This window comes from Eulemur rufifrons, chromosome 28, assembly GCF_041146395.1.
Source record: "Eulemur rufifrons isolate Redbay chromosome 28, OSU_ERuf_1, whole genome shotgun sequence".
In the NCBI taxonomy this organism is placed as follows: Eukaryota; Metazoa; Chordata; class Mammalia; order Primates; family Lemuridae; genus Eulemur; species Eulemur rufifrons.
In genome coordinates this window covers 46,044,229-46,068,737 of record NC_091010.1, presented here as the reverse complement: position 1 = coordinate 46,068,737, position 24,509 = coordinate 46,044,229, and the positions used below count along the sequence as shown (strand labels likewise).

General features: G+C 39.3%; 1 protein-coding gene across 3 annotated transcripts in view; it reads left to right on the top strand.

Annotated features, from left to right (window-relative positions):
* Positions 1-24,509, top strand: part of HPSE2 (heparanase 2 (inactive)) — a 526,089-nt gene that overhangs the window by 356,447 nt on the left and 145,133 nt on the right. For all 3 annotated transcript variants that reach the window (XM_069460602.1, XM_069460601.1, XM_069460600.1), the window contains one exon: positions 23,888-23,981. In XM_069460602.1, the coding sequence (XP_069316703.1) occupies positions 23,888-23,981 (94 nt within the window). The remainder of the gene's footprint in view (positions 1-23,887; positions 23,982-24,509) is intronic.

The window sequence follows — 24,509 nt, the reverse complement described above, 5'->3', positions numbered from 1 at the left end:
GTAATTGTTGGCAGGACTCTTCCAAAATTCTACTCTGATGAGCAGAAGACAAGAGCAAATGCAGAAAGGCAGACCATGGCCTGAGGAGATGAACAATCTGGCATACGAGACAGGGAATGTCTTTTTTTATGAGCAAGAAGGTATTTTTATGGTTTGCCTTGAGTGAACAGCCTCTGATGTTGGGAAAACAGACTGGGAACAGCTGGACCACACTTTGGATCAGTTGCCACAACAACTTGATACATTTGTCTCTGGTGTCATTTGATCCCTTTGAGAGCTGTATTACCTCAACGTGGATGTTTGACTTTCAGGCTTACTCGGTGCAGTGAGCACGTCTGTTTGATTGTATTCCTCAGATTATATGGAGTGTTGATTATATTCATTTGGAAGTTTGGATTCTAAGATTACAGAATATAGCAACCTCACAGGTGACTGGAACCCAGGATCTTATGAAACCATCATTATGTTTACCACCCTCAGAACTCTTAATTTCAGGGACAAACCATACTGGATAGCATCTGGGAAAATTGTGCAGATATTCAAAGTCATCCGACATTTTCATTTTCTAGCAATATGTTCCACTTTGTCATCTCAGGTGATCTTTGCAAGCAAGACTTTTCAAACTTGATTTCAGTACAAGTTATTGTTAGTAGGTGTATTTACCCTTTTATTTTATTTTATTTTGGAAAAAGTAAGCAAGAGACATTCAGCATTTGAAAGTTTGCAAAGTAAAATTGAATGCACTTGTATGATTTCAAGAGCAAATTAAATTTTTTCTCTTAAGAAGCTTAGAAATGACTGATGTCTTGATGACAACTTGAGAGTGATCCCAGCTACCGTCATTAGAGAAAGGGCTGAGTGCTTTGCATGAATCATGCATGAGAGAAGAAAGTGCCCACTTTCTACTTTCTTTGATGAGAAAGGGTCAAGCACTTTTTTTCTATCTCCCAGTTTATGGAGGGCCTGATAACATGTTTGTGCCCACCATCACCACCGTCTTCATCTTCCTTGAAACTCATGGCTCCCTTCTGAGGAATAAAATCTCCTGAGAGAGTTCAGGAAAGCAAAAAAATTTAATGTTGTTAGAAGTTATGGAGGATGGTTTTGAGCATGTGCAGGACGTAATTTCATTATTGTCTAGAGTTACATGGCTGTTTCTGGGATCTGGGAGTTTCCTAAACAGAATATATTGTTGTTCTATGGCAGCATAACTGTGGTTTTCTGCTGGTATTTTGGTGCAGAGGTGGATAGCTGTTTGCATTTTTTTCTCTTTTTTTCTCCCTTGCCACTTTATTTCATGTAAATAAAAGAAAACAAAGTTAAGATTAACATAAAAGAACCACCAACAGCAAACATTTCTGTTAAAGTTCTACACTTGGTCTATAAAAGTCAACAAATTCAACATTTCTGTAATTTTTTTACATTGTGTATAATTAGTGTAGCTTTTTCAACTTTTTCAGCTTTAACATAAGATGTTTTAATGTGAATCACATGAAAAATGTGGCCCAACATTATGAGCACTTTAACATTTGCATTTCCTGCTCTGTGTATGTAATTTTGTAAATTTGAGGTTAGCCTAACAGGCTTGGAGGGAGGCAAGCTGGGAGTTTGGAGTCTGGTCATCTTGGTTTGGAAAATGGCCTTCTTTTTTGGATATTTGGCATGCCCTGAGTGAAGGGATAGTGATTTTGCCACAGCATGCAGGAGGCTTTACTTCATAAAGAGCCAAGTTTTGCCATAAGGAGAGCACAAAGCCTCTGTTCCAGGCAGGACAAAATCAGTAGCATCACCACTACCTGCAATGGGTCTTTCAGTGCTTGAGAAAATTAACTGACTCAGCCTAATGAGTAGTAGACTATGGGACTTGATATTCTCGGTAAGATCTGCAGGTCATGAGAGATTTCCCATATCCTTACCCCTTATTACAGGAACCAAAACTCTAGTGCTACTTTTTTGGGTTTAAAGTACTTTTTAAGGTAATCAATACTTTTACAATTCTGATGAAAACTATTGATTGTAGAAAAATGCATATGTGTATGGGAAGAAATAGATACACATATACATAATTTTACATAAGATTTCAAAGTTTTTATGGATACCCTAGAGACTTTCCATGGATCTCATAAGGAATCCAAGGACTCTATGTTGAGAACTAGGTTTGAGTTTTGCTTCTTCCTGCCGTGATACCCTCACATCACACACTAACTCCCAGGCCCCCAAGTACTCTTAAAATGCCTGTGAAGTAGACTGCATGAAGACCCTACAATATTAATATAAACTAATTTCTACTTGTGTAACAAGAGAGACAAGAAAGGGGCTGTGGGTACCAGGACAAGAAAGAGTCTTTCTTAGTTTTCATTTCATTATTTTGGTCAATGTTTTCTTTTTAAACAAAAATATTTTTATTTGTACAAACTTATGAGGTACATGTGCAATTTTGTTATATGCACAGATTACATAGTGGTCAAGTTGTGGCTTTTAGGGTGTCCATCACCTGAATGACATATATTGTACCCAAGTAATTTCTCATCATCCACCCTGCTCCCACCCCTTCACCCTTCCAAGTCTCTACTGTCCATCATTCCACTCTCTACGTCCATGTTTACACATTGAGTGAGAACATGTGATCTTTGACTTTCTGTGCCTGTTTGTTTCACTTAAGATAATGATCTCCAGTTCTATCCATGCTGCTGCAAAAGACATTATTTCATTCTTTTTTTTTTTTCAGCTTAACAGCATTCCATTGTGTATATATACCACCTTTACTTTATCCATTCATCCATTGATAAACACATAGGTTGATTTCATATTTTTGTTATTGTGAATAGTGCTACAGTAAATATATAAGTACATAACTGCACATGTGTATACTTCTTTTTGATATATTTATTTCCTTTCCTTTGGGTACATACCCAGTAGTGAGATTGCTGGATTGAATGGTAGTTCTATTTTTAGTTCTTTGAGAAATCTCCATACTGTTTTCCATGGGATTTGTACTAATTTACATTTCCACCAACAATATGAGTTCCCTTTTCTCTGCATCCTCACCAACATCTGTTGTTTTTCATCCTTTTAATATTATCCATTCTGTCCTATCATGAAGGGAGTTCTTTAAAAAAATAGCCATTTTGACTGGGATAAGATGGTATCTCACTGTGGTTTTAATTTGCATTTCTCTGATAATTAGTGATGTTGAGCATTTTTCATATACCTGTTGGCCATTTATATGTCTTGTTTTAAAAATGTCCATTCATATCATATCCTTTGCCCACTTTTAAATGACATTATTTGTTTTTGTTGTTGCTGCTGCTGTTGTTGAGTTGTTTGAGTTCCTTGTATGTTCGGATATTTGTCCCTTGTTGGATGAATAGTTTACACATATTTTTTCCCATTCTATAGGTTGTCTGTTCACTCATCTGATTATTTCTTTTGCTGTGCAGAAGCTTTCAGTTTAATTAAGTCCTGTCTGTTTTTTATTTTCAGGCTCTCCTAAAAAGAATAAACTTAAACACAGTAATTTTTAACTTTCCAGTAGTCTGGACAAAGTTATGCTAATTTATTCAATTAATAAAAATTTTATTATAGCACATATATTAAGCATACTGTTCCTGGAACTATGCTTTTGGTCAAAACAATATTATTATTCTACAGTTGGCCCTGAACAATGGGGTTACAGGTGATGATCCTCCACATAGTTGAAAATCTGTGTATAACTTTTGACTGTCCAAAAATTTAACTACTAATATCCTACTGTTGATTGGAAGCCTTACTGATATCGTAAACAGTCAATTAACACACATTTTGTATGTTATATGTATTATATACTATATTCTTATAATAAAGTAAGCTAGAGAAAAGAAAGTATTATTAAGAAAATCATAAAGAAGAGAAAATATATTTCCTATTCATTAGGTGGAAGTGGATCGTCATAAAGGTCTTTATCCTTACTGTCTTCCCATTGAGTTGGCTGAGTAGAAGGGGAAAGAAGAGGGGTTGGTGTTGCCATCTTAGGGGTGGCAGAGGCGGAAGAGGTGGAGGAGGTGGGAGGGGAGGCATGACAGGCAGGCAGGCACACTTGGTGTAACTTTTATTGAAAAAAATCCACATATAAGTGGACCCCCACAGTTCAAACCCATGTTATTCAAGGGTCAACTGTATTTTGCAGATGATGAAAAAGTGGTGAGAATGGTTAAATAATTTAATCAATGTGTTGTGTTTATTATAATATAATGGGTAATCAATTAATGTATTTAGTTAGTAGCAAAGCCTTTCCTAGGACCTAGATTTCTAGAAGTTTATGTCTTCCTTTATTTCTTTACTTGATTGGACATATACTTATTGAGCAGCTGCTATGTCAAAACAGGCTCTGTGCTCCTTCTGTTCTGTCCCATGGTATGGTTTACTGGTTTGACCTGCCACTCCTGCTTCTCTCCACCTGCCTCTGAATTCACCTGGAGTGAGTCGGTCTCTGAAGTTGTTTCTAATCTGTAAAATTAGTTGTTTATGCTGAGTCATCTCTAGGATTCATTTTATTAATAGTTCTAGGTACAATTCTATCCTTAATGTAATACAAACAAGATAAATAACTGTCAAGTGTCACTATAATAATGATGCTGGTGCTGCTTTTCTACATTCTACCCAAAGAGATGAATTAAGCATCTGAAAGTAGACTAGAAACAAGATTGTCTATTGTATAATCAATTTTGTAGTGGCAGAATGAGGCACTTTGTATCAAGTATTACATTTACATTGGATACAAGTGAATAAGGAGATGAAGTAGAAGAAATAAAGGACGAGTAGGAAGAAAATAGGAAAATGAAGACAATAGGGAAAAAATGACTAAGGCTATTTGCTGTTTATACTTTTTTCTCTGGTAGATTTAAAATACTGAAAAATATGACCATATGGGTTGCTTTTTCTCAGAGAGATTTTCTTTTTCTTAGTATTCACTGGAGAACAGTTAAAGGGAGATGAAAACTGGGAGTGCTAAAAACAAATGTATTCCTTTAAATGTGATCATTCTTCCCAAGGCTGGGACTGCCTTTAGTGACCACATTAAGAGATGTTGGATTTGTGGGAAAATTACCATCTCCCTCAAATTAGGTGGAGATGCACCGAGCTCAGGTGGTCCAGAATAAAAGTTGTATGTATCCAGGCCGGGCGCAGTGGCTCACGCCTGTAATCCTAGCACTCTGAGAGGCCTAGGCCAGTGGATCCTTTGAGCTCAGGAGTTTGAGACCAGCCTGAGCAAGAGTGAGACCCCATCTCTACTAAAAATAGAAAGAAAATTAGCTGGACAACTGAAAAATATATAGAAAAAATTAGCCGGGCATGGTGGCACATGCTTGTAGTCCCAGCTACTCGGGATGCTGAGGCAGAAGGATAGCTTGAGCCCAAGAGTTTGAGGTTGCTGTGAGCTAGGCTGATGCTGTGACATTCTAGTCCAGGCAACAGACTAAGACTGTCTCAAAAAAAAAAAAAAAAAAATTAAAAAAAAAAAGTTGTATGTATCCATGAAGAGTTTTTTTTAATTAAGTCAGTACTTTCTGCCTTCAAGTAGTAATTTAATTAACTAAAATGGTGAAAAATCAAGAAGGCAGGAGATAATTACATTTCATAAGAGTTTCAAAAGCAGTTGATGCCAACCATTCTAATGTTAATTGGCCATCAACCAATTTAAAGGCCAACTAGCACTGTGATTAGCACCTCTATGCCAAATATCTCAAGACTCCAAAAGCTTCACAGTTAAATGACATGTTCCTAGAACACTCATTGCCAAGGGCCCCATGCTTGTACTTTTAGAGCCTTAAAACATGAACTTCACCACCTGAGTCCCAATGTGGTCAATTCATTGCAGGGCAACTTCACGGCCTTGTGATCTGTGCAGTCAGCCACACAGGGCTCTGAGCTTACAGGGCCCTGTACTTGGTTTAATGCTCTGCTATCACAGTCTTTTTTTTTTTTTTTTTTTTTTTTTTTTGTTGAGACAGAGTCTCACTTTGTTGCCCAGGCTAGAGTGAGTGCCGTGGCGTCAGCTTAGCTCACAGCAACCTCAAACTCCTGGGCTTAAGCGATCCTACTGCCTCAGCCTCCCGAGTAGCTGGGACTACAGGCATGCGCCACTATGCCCGGCTAATTTTTTCTGTATAGATTTTTAGTTGTCCATATAATGTCTTTCTATTTTTAGTAGAGATGGGGTCTCGCTCTTGCTCAGGCTGGTCTCGAACTCCTGACCTCGAGCGATCCACCCTCCTCGGCCTCCCAGAGTGCTAGGATTACAGGCGTGAGCCACCGCGCCCGGCCTGCTATCACAGTCTTGAAAGTCTTAATAATTTTTTAACAATTTAACAAAAGGTCCTGAGTTTTCATCTGGCTTTTGGCTCCACAAATTATGTAGCCAGTCCTAATTCCTGGCAATCACTTTTAGGCTATTTTTGTTTTGTTTTGTTTTTTTGCTGTATTTCAAGATTTTCAAGAAAATGCTGGGAAGATCATTAAATATCTGTCTAAACCAGTGCAGTAAGGGGTAATAAGGAATGAGAAGTGAACAGAATTATTCAGTATGATTCTGTTCTGCTTCCAAAATGACATATGCTGAAATTCCTCTTCCTGACTATTCCCTCACATTAATTTTATGCAAGTCCTTTTTCCTACAGAACTAGCCCTTTGCCTTCTCCCTGATGTAATTAATAGCTATTAATGTATGGGTTACATATTATTATTATGTACATTGTACTTTATATGCATCATCTCATTTAATCCTCCCAACAACCATGGAAGGTTGGTATTATTATACCTTCTTTACAAGTGAGGAAGGCAAGGCTCAGAGGCTTCACTAATTTGCCCAAGCTTTAAAGCTAGGTCTGATTTTTTTTTTTTTTTTTTTTGAGGGGGGGGCACTACAAGCATCTGTTCCCCAGTTACCCAAATATCTTTTTTTTTTTTTTTGCAAGACTAATATTTACTTTCATGTGAGTCCTTTCTGTCTTCTTCTCAATTCTGACCACTTTCATTCCCTTTGTGCCATCTCCGGTGTTCTACCTCATTCTCATTACTTTTTTCCTAGGTTCTTACTCCTTCCAGACCTGGATTCCCTTACTCGTTCTCTAGCCCTATTGAACATTCTGGGTTATGATAAAGAAATTCCTTCACATCCTTACACTTGTCAACAAATATTCCCTTTACCTTCTAGCCTTTTGTGATTTTATGACTTTGATATCCTCTAATAAATAAAATTTATGTAAACCAGCCACCACTGCAGGAGAGCAATAACTGTTTTGTGCACATCATAGAGAATATTATTCTTTAAAGTAAACTAATGAGTTACAGCAATTTTGGCATTGACCTCTCAGCAAACAGAGCAGATTAGATAATGTAGAATTAATAATGCCTTTCTACATTAATTTTACAAATATTTTTGAACACCCCTGCATGTTAATATTTTTGAAGAAAATATAGTTGTTATTAGCATTCAATTATTAAAGTTCTATTCTACAAAGTTCCTGTTGATTTTAATAAAAGTCATTGTATATCTAGCATATTTAGTTACACCTAGACTGTCAATAATTAGCTAACTGGTCTCTCTGCCTCTAGTCTATCTCACTTCTCAATTCCTTCACATCACTGCCACCAGTTATTTTTCTAAAATATATACCTGATTACATTATTCTCCTGTTTCAAAATGTTCATTCAGTAGCTATTTATTGAACACCTGCTATGTATCAGCCATGTGATAGATACTAGCAGTAGAATGGAGACCAAGACTGACATAAGGACCTGTTGCTAAAGCAATTAGAGTCTAGAGATAACGTCCCACTTTTTCCTTAGTAAGATCAATTCTTTAGAACAACATGTAAGGCCTGTAATAATCTAGATGCCACTTATCTTTCCAACTTTGTATCTCTCCATTCTTCTACTTCCTTCACCTTTGGCATGTTCTTCTCCAGATGAGGCAATGATTCTTTTACTGCAATGTATATTTTCATGCTAATGCTATTTTTCCTTGATTCCAATGCCTTCATTTTCTCATTCATCTTACAAAATCTTACCTCTCCTTTAAAGTTGAGCTCCAATGCCAAATTTTCAACTTTCTTACCGAGCCTTTCTTAACAAATATACATACCTCACCATAGCAACTATTGAATTGGAATTTCCTTCTTCTTTCCCTTTCCTTTCTTGCTCTTTGGAACTAGAGCTCTCCCTTAAGCTCTCAATTTAAAGATCTACAAGAAAAGTAGAAGAAATGGTGGGCACCCAGCTACAAGCTGTAATGAAACTGAGATGGGAGCAAACATCATTCCAACCAGCATCTTGCCCATGTTGTTTGCCTAGAAGAGGCTCCACCCTCTTAGGTCACAGACCCAAGGCACCATTGTAGGAGCTGGGCAGCCCAGGGAGGGATGTTGAGACAGAGACCTCCCCTCCTTCAACCACCCAATGCTATAGACACAGCCACCTCTGCTTCTAAGCATGAGCTTTTGGTGCAAATGAGCTGTGGGACAGCCAGTTCCAGGTTTGCAGGTGGAGTACACCCCCAAGTGTACTCTGCTCACTGTGCCTGAGTTCCACATAGAGGGTGTGGCTCATTTTTCTCCCTTCATGGACAGACAGTGGTTTTACAGCTATCTCAACCCAGGAATCTCACCTCTTTGGTCTCTATACCACTGGATCTGCAGCCAATGCTCCTCAGTACCCACTCAGACTGCGGCAGCCTTGGGGGACCAATGAGTCTTAAGGGAGCTGTAGGTCTCTTGGAGCATGGGCATTCAGGATTGGCCGCTTCCAGCTGAGAAGAGAGTGCAGCACACCAGAGGGCCCCTTAAGAAAAAGGGGACCAAGGCACCAACTCCTCACCATTTGGGGCTGTCTCCTCCTCCTCCTCTCCACTGCCTGCTGCTGCCAAGGTAGCTGTGGCAGTTTCCACTCAGGATGGATGAGGGTTCCACAGGGGATGAGTAAGCCAAGGTGCTTTCAAGCAGCTGTCCCACCTCTGACAGAGTACCTATCACACGCAGGATTCCAGGGATCCTGGGGCTCACTCCTTTGCCACTAGAAAGCTACAGCAAGTGTTTTTGTGTGCCCCAAGGATAAAAGCTACCACCTCCCCTGAGAGAGGACAGGGCTAACAGTCCTATTCCTAAACTGCCTGTCTCTTCTGAAAGTAGCCCAACCTTCCTGGAAGCAAGTCCTTGGCACACCACGCCTCCCCCACTGGAGCATTTCAGCCACAGCCCACAGCCACTCTGGCACTCAAAGGGTTGAGTGGCCTCCACCATCTCTGCTTTGGCTGGGTCAGGGTGGGAGCTGGGAATCTGGGCACTTTTGTGCCGCTGAAGGACAGAGAACCCTGTCACTGCCAAAAGAGGGAGGCACAAATGATGTGTGCATCTGACAGCTTCTTGCCTCTGCTAATCTTGACAAGAGGAGCCTACTGTCTGGTCACAGTCTCACAGTGCATCCACTCTTCTTCTGCCTGAGCATCCTTCCAGAGCAGGAGATCATCTCACCCTTCACTATCACAGCCAGCGCCTGAACTCAGGGAGGCTTGAAGGCAAGTTTGACAGCCTGATCCCCATATGGTCATCCCAGGATTCAAGTATGCCATCCAGGGGCCTGGGAACTGGAGATTACCTAACCTAGTCCACCACTACTGGCATCTGAACACTCTCCCAGGAGTCTGAGGTCCAACTGAACCAAATTGCCAACAGGAACATAATGGGTACCTACCTGCATGAGCGGAAAGGCAGTGTATCTTTCCTTCTCTATACTGAACATAAGAATTGCTGGCAGAGGAGAACAGGTGAACTGCAAAGCTATCTGTTTTGAACTGAGAGAAGAGGTTCCAGATGAGAAGAACCAGCATAAGAAATCTGGCAGTATCAATACGCACAAAGGCTCACACTAGCTCGTCATCAATGGACTCCAATCAAAAGGAAATTTTTGAAATGTCAGATATAGAATTCAAAATATGTATTATATATACAAGAAACCGGTAATGTTTGTTGCCTCTGAGGAGGGAAGTGAGGTCACCAGGACATAGAGGTGGGAGGGAGAATTTTCACCATATGCCTTTTGTTCCTTTTGATTTCTAAGCCTTGTGAATCTATTAGCTATTCAAGAACTAAACTTAAATAAATGAAAAGCCATCCTAGGTGATTTTGATGCAACAGGAATTTGTAAACCACTGGACTATACTTTGTTCTCCTAGATCAGAATCCTCTGAGACTTCATTAGTCCAAGTTTTATCATGCTACCTCCAGTGACTTTCCTTATGCATCCTTTGAAGGAGATATTTTCCACTCCCTTCACCAGCCTCCTCTACTTCTCAGCCTGCTGCAGGCTTGTGATCCCTAGGGGAACACTAGTGCAGGTTATTCTGTGCCAGACAGGCTCAAACAACCTTGGAGGAAGGCTGTATCAGAGTGAGGAGGGGCTAAGGAATGCCTAGCAGCCTAGGTTCAAGGTGGGTGTCCTGAGATGAGTCCCGGCCTCTGGTGCCAATTCAGCCTACTCCCTCCTTGCATTTCAATTTTGTTCTCTGGAAAATTGGGATTATGGAGGCTGACTCAGGGAGGTTTTGAGGTTCAATGAGAATGTAGATGAAACGTTGCTTGGCAAAGACAGTGGGTTCCATATAGATGGAAGAGAGGGATTAATTATGAGAGAAGATTGCTCAAGGGGCACCAAATAACATGACCATACAGTAGCATTGTTTCAGGGTCTCTGGCTGTATCACCCTTTCTCACAAAGAAATAGAAGGTGCCCATATCTTCTTCAAACTCTGGAACTTCATCCTGAGTGTATAAGGGACATTATGGGGAAGCAGAAGTGCAGAGACACAGCCAATGCCAAGAATTGCCTCCCTTATTCAAGTGAGCTCCCTTGCCAGCTCTTTGCCAATGTCTTTCCTGTGGTCAATAGAAGTTATGGTGTACCAAAGGGACCTTTTAAAATGTGCCCTTTTAATAATGGCTAAATTTAGAAGTAGAACTTGGAATCACTTTCAGAGGCATTGGAAGGAAGCCCAGTAATGAGTTGTATGACCTTGGACTAGCTATTTCACCTCTCTGGGTCTCAGTTTCCACGTCTGTAAATGAGAAGGCCTTCAGGTTCATGCAGTCCCTTCCAGTTCTAAAGTAATAAAACCACCCAACACAACTGGAGAAAGGGAAAAAGAAATCCCAGGCATTTGTGCAACTCTGCACTCGTAACTGTCATTAAATTTAGAAAATAAATTTGCAGTGAGAAGATTGTGCTGAGAACCACTCCAGGATCAGCTCCCTCTTACTCATTAACATATGACCACTCTTTTCCCCTCATGTTTACTTCAATTTGATCTGCCCTACCAGCAGCACTTCCTCTCTTCATTCAGACAAACAAACAAATAACCAGCCTGGTAGCCAAGAACGAAATCAGTAGCAGGTGGAAAAGCTTAGTTTTAATGATGCTGCAATCAAATTTTAATTGAACAAAGACTCTAACTTTCCCCATTCTTAAACCATTAATGCTTCACAAGTACTCAAGGAAGTTAGCCACACCTACTCTCCCTGGGAGGATAATACTAACACTCTTGGCATCTATTGTCAGCTCTCCTTTCCACCTCTGCAAGTGGACCCATTGTCCTGTATAATTTCAATTTCACTTTAACCCAGATTGTTTCTTTATCTTTCTCATTTTTTGGTGTGGAAATTTGTTCAAAGGAGACTCTTCACTGTCTCTTTTCCTGAGGTTAGAGGATGATTTCCATCCATAGGACCCTCTTACTGTATGGCCCTATAATTCTACTCCTAGGTATATGCTCCAAAGAATTGAAAACAGGTATTCAAATAAGTACATGTACATGAGTGTTTATAGCAGCGCTATTCACAATAGCTAAAAGGTGGAAGCAGTCCAAATGTCCTACAGAGGAATGGATAAAGAAAATATGGTGGCCGGGCGCGGTGGCTCACGCCTGTAATCCTAGCACTCTGGGAGGCCGAGGTGGGCGGATTGTTTGAGCTCAGGAGTTCGAGACCAGCCTGAGCAAGAGCGAGACCCCATCTCTACTAAAAATAGAAAGAAATTATATGGACAGCTAAAAATATATATAGAAAATTAGCCGGGCATGGTAGTGCATGCCTGTAGTCCCAGCTACTCGGGAGGCTGAGGCAGTAGGATCGCTTGAGCCCAGGAGTTTGAGGTTGCTGTGAGCTAGGCTGACGCCACGGCACTCACTCTAGCCTGGGCAACAAAGTGAGACTCTGTCTCAAAAAAAAAAAAAAAAAAAAAAAATTAAAAAAAAAAAAAGAAAATATGGTATATTTATACAATGGAATCTTATTCTGCCATAAAAAGGAATGAAGTACTGATACATGATACAACATGAATGAAAATCAAAAACATTAGCTAAGTGTAAGAAGGCAGTCAGAGAGGGCCACATATTATATGATTCCTTTTACAGTTGACCCTCAAACAACATGGGTTTCAACTGTGCAGGTCTACTTATACGTGGATTTTTTTCAACCAGATGTGGATGGAAAATCAATATTCCCAGGTTGTGAAACCCAAGGGCCAACTTTTTGTATACACTGGTTCCAGAGGGCTAACTGCAGGACTTGAGTATACGTGGATTTTGGTATATTCAGAAGATCTAGAACCAGTCCCCTGCATGTATCAAGGGACAACTTTATGTGAAATACCAAGAATACATAAATCTACAGAGACAAGAAAAAAAAAAGATTAGTGGTTTCCAGGTCCTGTAGGGAGGGGGGAATGGTGAGTGACTGCTTAATGGGTACAGGGTTTCCTTTTAGGGTGATGAAAATGTTTTGGAACTAGATAATGATGGTGGTTGCACACATTTGTGAATGTACTAAGTGCCACTAAATTGTACACTTTAAAATGGTTAATTTAATGTTATGTGATTTTTATGTCAACTAAAAGAAATATTTTAGAGAACAACCTCAGCAGATATAGATCAAGATACATGCAAAGAAAACTAAATCTATATAAATCATAGTCAAATTGCTGAAAACCAAATTTGGCTGTTTAAAAACGCCATTTCATTATTTTCTAGCTTCAATAGTTTGTGTTGATGAGTCAAATGTAAGTAACATCATGACTTTTTTGAAAGTAATATCTTTTTTCTTTGGCTGATTTTTGAATTTTCACTTGATCCTTACCTTACACCATATATAAAAATATTTTTTTAATTTTTTTTTATTTAAGCATATTACAGGGGTACAAATGTTTAGGTTATGTATATTGCCCTTGCCCCACCCAAGTCATAGCTTCAAGCGTGTCCATCCCCCAGACCATGCACACTGCACCCATTAAGTGTGAATATACCCATCCCCTCCTCCCCGCCCCCATCTGCCTCTCACCCAATGAATGTTATTACTGTATATGTACTTAAGTGTTGATCAGTTAATACCAATTTGATGGTGAATACATGTGGTGCTTGTTTTTCCATTCTTGGGATACTTCACTTCCTTCTTGGGATACTTCACTTAATAGAATAGGTTCCAGCTCTATCCAAGATAATACAAGAGGTGCTATATCACCATTGTTTTTTGTGGCTAAGTAGAACTCCAGGTTATTATCTAATAAGTGAAAATTTTGTTTGAAGAGTTATTGTCTTAGTTAATGCAAATGGAGACAGGATTAAGAACCACTGGGTAAGGGATAGAACCCAGGTGACACTATTGCCAAGATACCATTCAATTTAGCCTGGGCTTTGGGTGGAGAAAGCCAAACAGGTGAAGGCCTCCAAAAACCAATTGTGTAGACCTTGCAGTTTTTCCAAGAACAGTTTCACTGGCTAGAAAATGGAAGCCGAGGTTGGAGCTTGGTTTCCCACTCAAGTGGTAGAACATTTGGGGGTTAGGAGTAGGGGATAGACAGCAAAAGACTGAGAATGGGGGAGCTAAAAACTGCTCTGTTGTGGTTCACTCATGGAGGTAGGATTGGTTAGGGGTGGTACAGAGCTAGCAGAGCATGAGAAGTCGCCTTAGGGACTCAGCAATTGGAAGAAGCAGATGTCTGGAAGAGTGTGTGGGGGACTATTGTTGAAATGCGAGGCTTAGTGGGATGCACAGATGTAAAGAACAGAGGTAAGCAGGGTGAGTTGGGTTTTGGGGAAACAAAAAGATCCCCCAAACACAATGTTGGTGTTTTCTTCCTCATCTGGCTCTCACCCACGTGTTCTCTATTTTCCTTTTCCTCTTCTTCATATACTTCCTTCCACTTTAATTGTCTAAAATATGTAATCAGAATATGCTAAATGAAGTTTAATCTTTTTTGATATTAATTTAGATAGTGAACTATCATTATTTCTCTAAAGGAGAAAAAGAAACTGAATTTGCTTTATGTTTTTGACTTCAATAACTTTTTAAAATGGAACTATTTCTTTGAACAGAGGCTACTCCTATACCTAAAATACTTAAAAATTATAGCAGTCAGCTTGCTTTCTCTTTGTGTTCAAACAAAATCTTTCCTTAATCACAGAGAAGACAATATGTTGATGTTATCTCTGATTCTCATCCCCTTTTTGATTGTATAACCAAAGTGAATTTTTAGAAGATTGCAGAGAAAAAATATTTTAGGGTGCCACTCCTTGAAATTTTTTAACACCAAGGATAGTAAGGAAACATTCTGTTATGGAGGGACATGTAAAATTTTCCTTGGACTTATGATATCATAATTTCTGTTAGCTGAATAAATCTAACTGATCACCTTTCAGTTACAAATTAAGCACTAGTTCAAGGAATTTAAATTTTATTTCTTGATACTGACAAATGACAGTTGTCATGAAAAGGATTGTATTGCTGTAAGATTTTCTTTTGGTGCAATATTCTATACAATGAGCATCCTTTAGGAAGGTATAGCTCTATGACATTGAGTTTTCTGGTAATAAAAGTTAGGTGCAAAAACTAAAATACACAGGGTGTTCGTGAGTATAGCTGGAGAAGTAATTTGATGTGTGTGGGTGCATGCATACCCATTTATGAACACTGGGTGTCTGGAAATAAGAACATCATGCAGGATAAAGTTAAAAAGTTAAACCTCTGGCTTTCCTGCTTATATGATGCATGCAAGTTAGGTCCTATAATTTCATGTCCTCATAGAGAAACAAAACAATGAGAATGCCTCAGGCTCTCCTCAGGGTGAAAACTGAGGTATCTAGAAGCCTAGTAAATCTAGAATATTAGATGTAAAGTCAAAAGGCTGCCGCCTACTGATATGTAACATTTATTATTAATAATTGACCTCCCTTCTAACATTCTAGATTCCACGTCCTCTTTGCTCATTGCTAATCACTTTGGTCACTGCATTTTTACCCCAGGCTCAGTTTGTCTAGATATAGAAAAATAAGAATGATCTCTTACCTTATCAACTGTTCTTGCATAGTATTAGAATGAAAGTTAGTATTCAGCCAATCGTTAACAGACTCCCATTCAATTTAAACTGGAATTATAAGTGAGTTCTCCAGGTTAATCTTTTTAATTTTCATACCAAGGACTATTTCCTCTCAAAGGAAAACCTCTTTATTATGAACTGTTAGACAAACAGATTGACTGGTGTAATAGTTTTGTTGTAATGACTACCGATATACTAGTTAATATAACGCAAATTGTTTTAACAAATAAATCCCTAAATCTCAGTGTTCTAACAGTAAAAGTCTGTTTCTCTCTACTGTGTCAGTTCAATGCTTATGTACCTGGTAGATAATGTGGCCATTCCAGGACTCAGGTATTTGCCATCTTGTGGCTTCTCCTCAGAGACTTTTTCATTCATCTGGCAATGGGGAGAGACACTGTAAGGAAGACATGGCTTCTTAATTTCTGCTCCGAAGGGATATACAGCTCCATCTACTTCAGCCCTGAAGTGACTGATTACTTCTACTCACATGGCTGTGGCGTGGCCCCCCCCTCATGTGAGAGGGACAGAGAAATGTAGGTTCCGGCTGGGCAGCTGCTTCTGGACAGCAGCTCTGCACTGTGGAAGGGAATCACGGATTTTTGGTCAGTAAACTGTCTTTAACCTGTCCAGGGAGGAAGCCCAGGTGTGTGGGGGGCTCACCACATGTGCCCTCCCTCTTTCAAGAATCACAGCTTGAATTGGTTGCTGTTCAATTCTATCATGACTGGAACAGGAAGTACTACTTAACTTGGTTTTAACCCAGTATTTCCTAAACTTATTTGATCACAGAGCCCCCTTTTCTTTATATAACAATTACTAAAGCACTTTGAAAAACATTTTTGCAAAGAAAAGAGTAGAGTTATACTACCTTTTTGCCTTTACTTATCTCCTCAGATTTTTGCTTTTGTTATTGTTTTGTTTTTGCTTTTGTTTTCTTGTAATTGTTTTGTTGAGAAATTTGAGTTCAGTTTAGGCAAGACTGAAGGCAGTTGAAAAATAATTATACTTGATTATAGGACAAAGTAGGCACCGTGCTCTATAGCTTGGACATTTGATAGATCAAAGTAGAGAGGGAAGAGTGTTTGGTATCTGTTATTTAGTACCTATATGATCTCTGGTTTCCTACTTACTAAAACTTTGCGAGCCATAGTTTAGTAGCCTAATCTGCAAAACAAGGAGTATTCATGAGGATTAAATGACACTCATTTAATAGCTAGCAAATATGAAGGAACTTAATACGTATAAGACTCCTCCCTCCCTTTTTCTCCTTCCTATGTTCTCCTAGTTAGTAATACACGAACTTAATTATCGTTAAGTTGTGCTATTCTGTCACAAACAATGATAGTTCTATGAATAGAGACCAGGGAAAGGATGTGATAACTATATAAGCAGCTCCCAATTTGCAAACACTGAATTTTAAAAAATACTGCACATAGATGGTTGGGTTCTGGAAACTTAGACCCTGCCATCCCTGTTACAATTCGATTTACCATGAAGCTATGAATTAAGTTGCAGGACCCTCTCTTGCATTGATTCCTATAGGAGCTGGGAGTTGCTGAGAGTTGTAGGGTGTTCTAGGTGGTAAGGGGATCGGGGCAGGTTGCTATCAGAAGGCATTTCTATGTAAGCATTTCTAGTAAATTGCCTAAAGAGTTCTCAGAAAAAAAAGGGACTTGATTCTCTAAGTTTCTGGGAGTTTGTTGTAATTTATATTGTCATTCTATGTAAATATTTACTTTTGTACCTAATTTTGTGTTTTGTACTTTTGATTTCTTCTCTTAAAGAGGGCTCTACAAATTGTATAAGTTTCAGCCCCAAAACACATGGATCCACTCCTGCCCACAATTCTGGTGCCATCACCTGCTACTACTCTGAAAATTCCCCAAGGTCCCTCCTCAGAGCCCACTCCAATGGCTGGAGCTGCTTATAACTTTCCCACCTCTTTCCTTTCCCAGCCTCCTATAGAGCTCACCTCAGCACAGCTGGGATCAAGGTACATCTCTTTGAGCCTCTATCAAGACACAGTCTCTCCACTGGATATATCGTGGAAAATGGTCTGGACTTGGGGCTCAGGACCCAAAGTGTGCAAGGAGTGAGGAGCCAGAGACAGAATATCAAGAAAATGGAGCCCTTAGTAAACGCTTGAGCCTCAGAGCCACGCTTTTAGCTCATTGTGGGTTAAATCGTACAGACACTCATTCTTTCATTAAATGTATTATTTGCCTGTGGGATTGTCCACAACCCTGACCTTTACTTGTATAATTTTTCTTTTTTTTTTTTTTTTTTTTTTTTTGAGACAGAGTCTCACTCTGTTGCCCGGGCTAGAGTGAGTGCCGTGGCGTCAGCCTAGCTCACAACAACCTCAAACTCCTGGGCTCAAGGGATCCTACTGCCTCAGCCTCCCGAGTAGCTGGGACTACAGGCATGCGCCACCATGCCCGGCTAATTTTTTGTATATATATATTTTAGTTGTCTATATAATTTCTTTCTATTTTTAGTAGAGACGGGGTCTCACTCTTGCTCAGGCTGGTCTCGAACTCCTGACCTCGAGCGATCCACCCGCCTCGGCCTCCCAGAGTGCTAGGATTACAGGCGTGAGCCACCACGCCAGGCCTACTTGTATAATTTTTCTATAACATTTTTCCAGAGTACAAATTCTTTCAAATTCCCAAACTATACCTCGTTAGTCAGTTGGATGTCTCCTGTATGGATTTACACGAACTGATTTAAGAAAGCCATAGAAACATCTATATTCTGTATAGATTCTTTGTAACAGTATGAATTTCAACTAAGCTTTCCTGCCCAAAGTAGTTCTGAACACAGGGTAGGAATGTTGACCCATTGCAAAGAAGATGGAGAATAATGTAGCCTCAGAAGAAAAGCCGATGGCAAGTGAGAAGAAGAACGTGCTCAGCAGGAGCTCAGGGTGAGGGCCTTTGGAACAGGGGTGCAATTTATTACAGCTTTATAGAGGCTCAAGTCAGCCTTCTCCAGTGTTTGGCTTCAAGGTGTCAGAATAGGTTTTATAAATCAATAGCATTGTTCTAATGATTATCCAAGCCTCTCCCCCTTCAGTGGGGAAGGCCCCAGTTTTATGGAATTACCTGCCCAGTCAGCAGACTGGATGTTAGAATTCAGAACCCAGACTGCCCCTCCTCCTTGAAAGCAACAGGCAGCAAAATAGGTCCGGAAATTCCTGAGCATTGGGAAGCCGGCACTAATGCAATTACCTGAAATAAAAGAAGGGGTCAGATAATAAAGGGCAAAGGTTTTTCCTTTTAAAGTAAAGGGCCAGGTAAACAAAACCAGCTGCCCCCGGAGCCAACAAACTCTCCTCATTAAATGTTTTAAGAGCCTAATGGGCATAAGTGGCTAATTGTAGTACAATCCTGAAGACTGAATCTAGGGGCCTGGGGAAGGGCGTCAGTGAGATGGGAATGGGTTTAAAACTTGGCTGGCAAAGACAGAAAGGACGTGAGACAAGCTCCTTGCACAGGACCCCTAAATGGCCAGAATAGAATTAAAATAAGAGTAAGATACTTTGGCTGGAAGTCTCTAATGTTCTGTCAGTATCCCTGTTTGAGATGTGCTTGGATGTCTCAGTTAGGGTAGTTTTAAGTTTATATGCTAGTCGACTAGAATCTGGAATAGGTTTTGTTGTTGTGGTTTTTCTAAGCCTCTATGATCACATGGTGGAATAGGTTTTTTAAAATAACAAATTATGGGAAATTTTGTGTGTCTTTACAATGAAAAACTCTGGAAAGATATACAGCAAATGCTAATAATGGGTCTCTCCAAGGGTTGGGCTTATACTATACGTGGTTTTTCATTTTCATATTTTAATTTTATTTATGTTAATTCTCTAAATTGTCTACAATGAGTATTTGTTTCTTTTATAATTAAAAAATGAAGGGCACTATTTTGAATAAAATAAGATGAAAGGTATTATACTGGAAATAAAAGTGAACACTAAGGGGGACAGGAGTGTTGTTAATAAATTGATTAGTGGTTTCACACTGCCATCTTTGCCACCTCCCCAGATTCAGGCTTGATGTGACCTGCCAATGTAAAGGCAGGAATGATGGTTGCTGGCGTGGAGTGAGGCAGAATATTTCACTATGCACAAAGGTTTCAACCTCCTTGCTTTTGTAATAGTTCCCAGAAAGGTTACTTCTACACAGCCTTTCTTGGCTTCAGCTTTTAGCTGAACAGCTCAGCCACTTGTGGTGTGATCCTAAGTGATGCTGAAATTTCAAGAGTGTTTGGAGGAGATCTGTGATTTACTAAAAGTGTCAGTCTAGGTGATTCTAGAATCATTCTGCCAGGGTTTATGTAGAAGTTGCCAAAGCACTTATAATTGATAAATTTCCTTCCTTTCTCCCTTTCCTCTTTCCTGTCCTCAATCCTTCCTTTCCTCTCTGATTTATTTGGTCTTCAGAGCAAATTTAGTAATCATTACTAAATTAATTAATTCTTGTGGAAACCGGAGGGTGGCTAAGAATCATCTTTATCTTCCCAGTAAGAAAGACAGAGAATAGCAAAGTTGCCCCCAGATCGCTAGCAATGAGTTGGAATCCAGCCCTACTTCCTTTTACCCAGTCTTTGTTAGAAATCACCATTATTGTCATTTTTAGCAATTTATTCTCACCAAATGGTCACCACAGACTACTCCACCTCCTTCAGGCCCAAATCTAAAAGATACATTTAGATTGGGCCTTTCACCAAAGACAGCTACTCTCAAAGAATCAAAGCTCTGTAACTAGCAGGAATTTTTCAAATAGCCACAGATTGTTGATGCTGAATATTTTCTTAGAAGCTTCACATTTACAGACAGTAAATGTAGCAAGCTAAATGGCCAAAGTTATCCAAGAAAAAGGCTTAAGTATTTATCAGATTCATACCCTATGGTTAAGTAATACTGAATTCTGGGTGACCAAAGTTCATGTTTCCATAGTACAATATAAATGTGGGTTTAAGGTTGCAAATGAAAGTTGCTAAAACTTCTCAGTACAATATGGGGATTTCTTTGACATCTGAATGTGAGTTAGACTCAGACTGAGGTTATTAAAAGGACGCTGTGATGGTCAGGCTGGGGGAGAAAGGGATCCTTAGCTAGGTGAAAGGTAGAGGCAATGCCCAGGGCCATATCTGAGAAGGATTTTAAAGGATCTCTGACATCTCTTTTAACTTCCGTTATTCTCTTGGAGAGCTGATCTACAGCCATGGCTTCACCCATTAGTTATAAACTGAAGAAGATCCCCAGGTCAACATTTGTTGTCTCAATTTTTGTCTGTATCTCCTTCCTGTATCTCTAACTACTTAGTATATATTTCCTCCTTGATAGTCTACCTTTGATGTCTCAGACAGAGTCCTTCATCTCTCTTGACAAATTGTTCCCCAGTCTGACTGTTCTACATGTCTTTGGTACCAATGTTCTCCGAGACATTCTGCCTCATAAGTTTATGGTCATCAGTGACTTCATTCCTTTCTCATACGCTCTACAAAAACTTTATTAGTTCTTCCTTCACAGCCTCTCAGTTTCACTTTTTTTGTGCCCTCTCTTATTTAGACCCGAATCACTTCTTGCCTGCACTATTGAGATAACTGTGTCCCCTGGTTTCCCTGCCTCTAGCTCTTCCTGCTCCAGTCCAATTCAGAGCCCATGGGAGTAGCGCAAGACCAACTGAAAATAATTGAATCCAGCTTGTTAGGTTAAAACTGGGGCCAAGAATAGGCTCTAGAAAGCTTAAGCCAAAGTTTTTACTGGAGTTTATCTTCTACACATCACATGAAGGAGAAATTGGACTACTTCTCGGTCCAGGAAAATAGAATGCTAGCCATTGAGTGGACAGTAACAGCGAGCAGATTTCAGAACCATGACAGGAGAGCCTTTCATCAATTAGAGCTAGAGTGACAATGGAGCAGTCATAGTAGTATGTGACAGTGAATTCTCTGTCACTGGATAGGTTCAAGCAGAACCAGATAATCACCTCTCAGGGATGTTATAGCAAGTGTTCATATTTAGGCCAGCTGCATTTAAGGTCTTTTCAAACAACAAATTTTTACAACATAATTTCAGCCGTCTCAGTTTCTCTCCACCTCCCACCTGCTGGGAATCCAGAGTCTGTTCTCAATGCCCTTCCATCCTTCCAATCCTATGGTGGAGAATGTGCTGTCCTCCAGAATCCACCCCACTTCCCAGCCCATGGCTGGGCTAAGTTTCTGTTGCTTTGAGCCTTTAAGTAACCTGGACAGAGTAGATTTGGTTATTTAATACCACTTATGTGCCAGGTTCTGTGCCCAGCATTTTGCTCTATTTGATCGGTACATCAACCCTGTGAAAATACTATAGGTTTTGATTTTTTAAGTCCATTTTAAAGAAGGGGAAATCTAATATCACATAAGTTGTAAGTGGCAGAACTGTGGTTGAACCAAGGTTTTCTAACTCCAGGTTCTGTGTACTTGAGAAAAGGGACAAAAGGAAGGAGGAGAGGAGTGAAGGGACCCTCAATCCTGTGCCTAATTGATGGTTTGGGTGGGTTAGGGAGGGTGTTCACAGGGAATCCTACATATTGAAAAATTACATCTGGCATTTTTATCTCAATAGGTATGAAACTATATGTGTTGCCAGCAAAAATTATAAACACTGGTGTTTAATGTAGTTACTATAGAGCTAACAAAGAGAAAAGAGGAAACTATAATATATTTGATTAAATAATAATTTTTATATTTATTATATATTCAATAGTACATATTAAATATAATACTATATTTATAATATTAAATAATATTTATACATAATATTTATTTCATCTGAGTCTAGTATCTATACTAGGCATGAGGTGAAAAAATCTTGTCATTGTTTTCTTTTGTTTTATTCCCTAATATAAGTAACATGAAAATTTTCAAAAACTTATATTCTTGGACACAGCAATTCCACCTTTTTAGGATTCTATATTTACACACAATTACATCAGTTTTCTATTGGTTATGATCCCATTTTGGGGAGCTGAAGATTAGAGAAATTAAAAGAACTAAAAGTTGTTGAGTGCCTACTGTGTGCCAGGCACTTTAGATTTGTTTTCTCATTAATCTTCAATTAATCCTGAGGAGTAGATATATTACCCTTCTTTTAAGAATAAGAAAACTGAGACCCATAGAGACCAAGTTACATGTCCAAGATGATGTAGGTAGTAAATACTGGATCTGGAATTTGAACTCAGATGTTTCTGGCTAAAATGCATATTCTTTCCAACATATCAGTGACTTAAGCACTGGATTCTGTAGAAATGTCTTGAGGTGATAAGGGACGTCTGACTGGGTAGAGCTCATCTCTTACCCTCACTTCAACCAGAGCACCTGCTTTACAATTAAACAAAATTTAAAAATTAACCATTCTAATACATCACATGTTAGTATAGGGATTTAACACTAGAAGTCATTTTTACATAGTTCTGTAATATGTAATAATGGGTCGTTGCTTCTTAAAAATGAAATAATGTATCATTAGCCATCACCAAAGAGAACTTAGTTGATTGGAAAAGGTACCCAGGAATCATAAACACTTAGAAATTGATTCAATTCAGAACTTTGCAAAGATGAGGGTAAGGGGAAAGTCTGAGGTAATGAAGGTCACCTAACCCTGCGCCAGTCTCAGGTTAGTCTTCAGAATAAGGGACTCACAAAGGAGGGCCCCACAACCTGGATGGGCCTGTTTTGGTCACATGTTCACAGCATAGTATCCGTGCAACTTGATGTTTCACTTAAGCTACCTAACAAAAACCAGAAAGAAACATAACCCAATGAGTACCAACTTGTTACTATTTTAAGAGTGGGCTCTTGGACTTTAATTTGTTCGATTTATTTATTTGTTCTTTCATTCATTCATTCATTCGTTCATTCATTCTAGAGGTAGTAGGCAATTACAGGATATTTTAAGTAATAGGTTGACTACAGGGTATTTTGCCCAGGGAAGTGAGCTGGAGACTGGAAACATTTGAGACCTACCCACTGAACTAAATTAGATTTTTGCTTTGGCATTTATTTTCTTATTTAAACGTGTGGAAACCTATCAAAATGTTTTGAGTATTCTTTCAAAACTCCTACATACCTTTACTACTTTAAGGTGGGGTTAGGGATGGGCATGGGATGGGTGTTAAACTACTCTTCAAGAGGGAAAAAGAAGTAAGCTTTTCCTTGTTATCCAGTTTGTATTATGGAGTTCCTGTCAATTCCCATAGAGCAAGCAATGGGGTTTCATGTGACGAAGGTTGAAAAAAATCACAGCCCACAAATAGAGGTGGAAATGGAGAAGATAAAAAGTATATTATTTGTTTGAAAAGTACCCAGGGTCAAAACCTTTGAGGATATGAAGCCCAAGTGGAACCCTAGGCTGTTTCCTCAGACAACAGAGTCCTCTGGCTAGAGAAGTGTATTTGTAGTCCCCTGATTGAGATTTTATCTGATTCTTATTTTATTTTTATTCCAGTTGCTACATTGATGGCCGAGTGGTCAAGGTGATGGACTTCCTGAAAACTCGCCTGTTAGACACACTCTCTGACCAGATTAGGAAAATTCAGAAAGTGAGTAAAAGTGTCCTGGGGAAGAGTGAGTTTGGGATTAAGGCAAGGGTCCCAGCTGGACTTAAGCATTTTGGGAACCAGGATGGAAAAATAGTGAAATGGTGCAGTCCCAATGGGCATGGTGACAAACTCCCTATCACAATTGATGATTGCCATTTATTGTTTTCCAAACTGAGAAGGGTTTGTGTGTGCCATATCAAGGTTTAAAAGCATCTCTATCTATTTTCATAAGAAATATTTGTTAATAGATTGCTTCTAAATTGTGAGTTTCATAAGGGAAGAATAAGTTTATTTTCTTTTTGCAGGGGTTTATTTTGGGTTATTTTAAAGGGAGAATGATTACATTCATTCAGTGAAATTCTGGTCTAGGGCATTGGCAATTCTGAGCCATATTTACAGTATTCCTAGGTGTCTTAGAATTAGGCAAGTAAGATCTTACTTTTGTAAAGACGAAGGGGAAGCTAAATTATATTAAGCAATTGCATATAGGTTCTATCAGCTCCAGGTCAAAGGTGTTGAGAGTTAGGT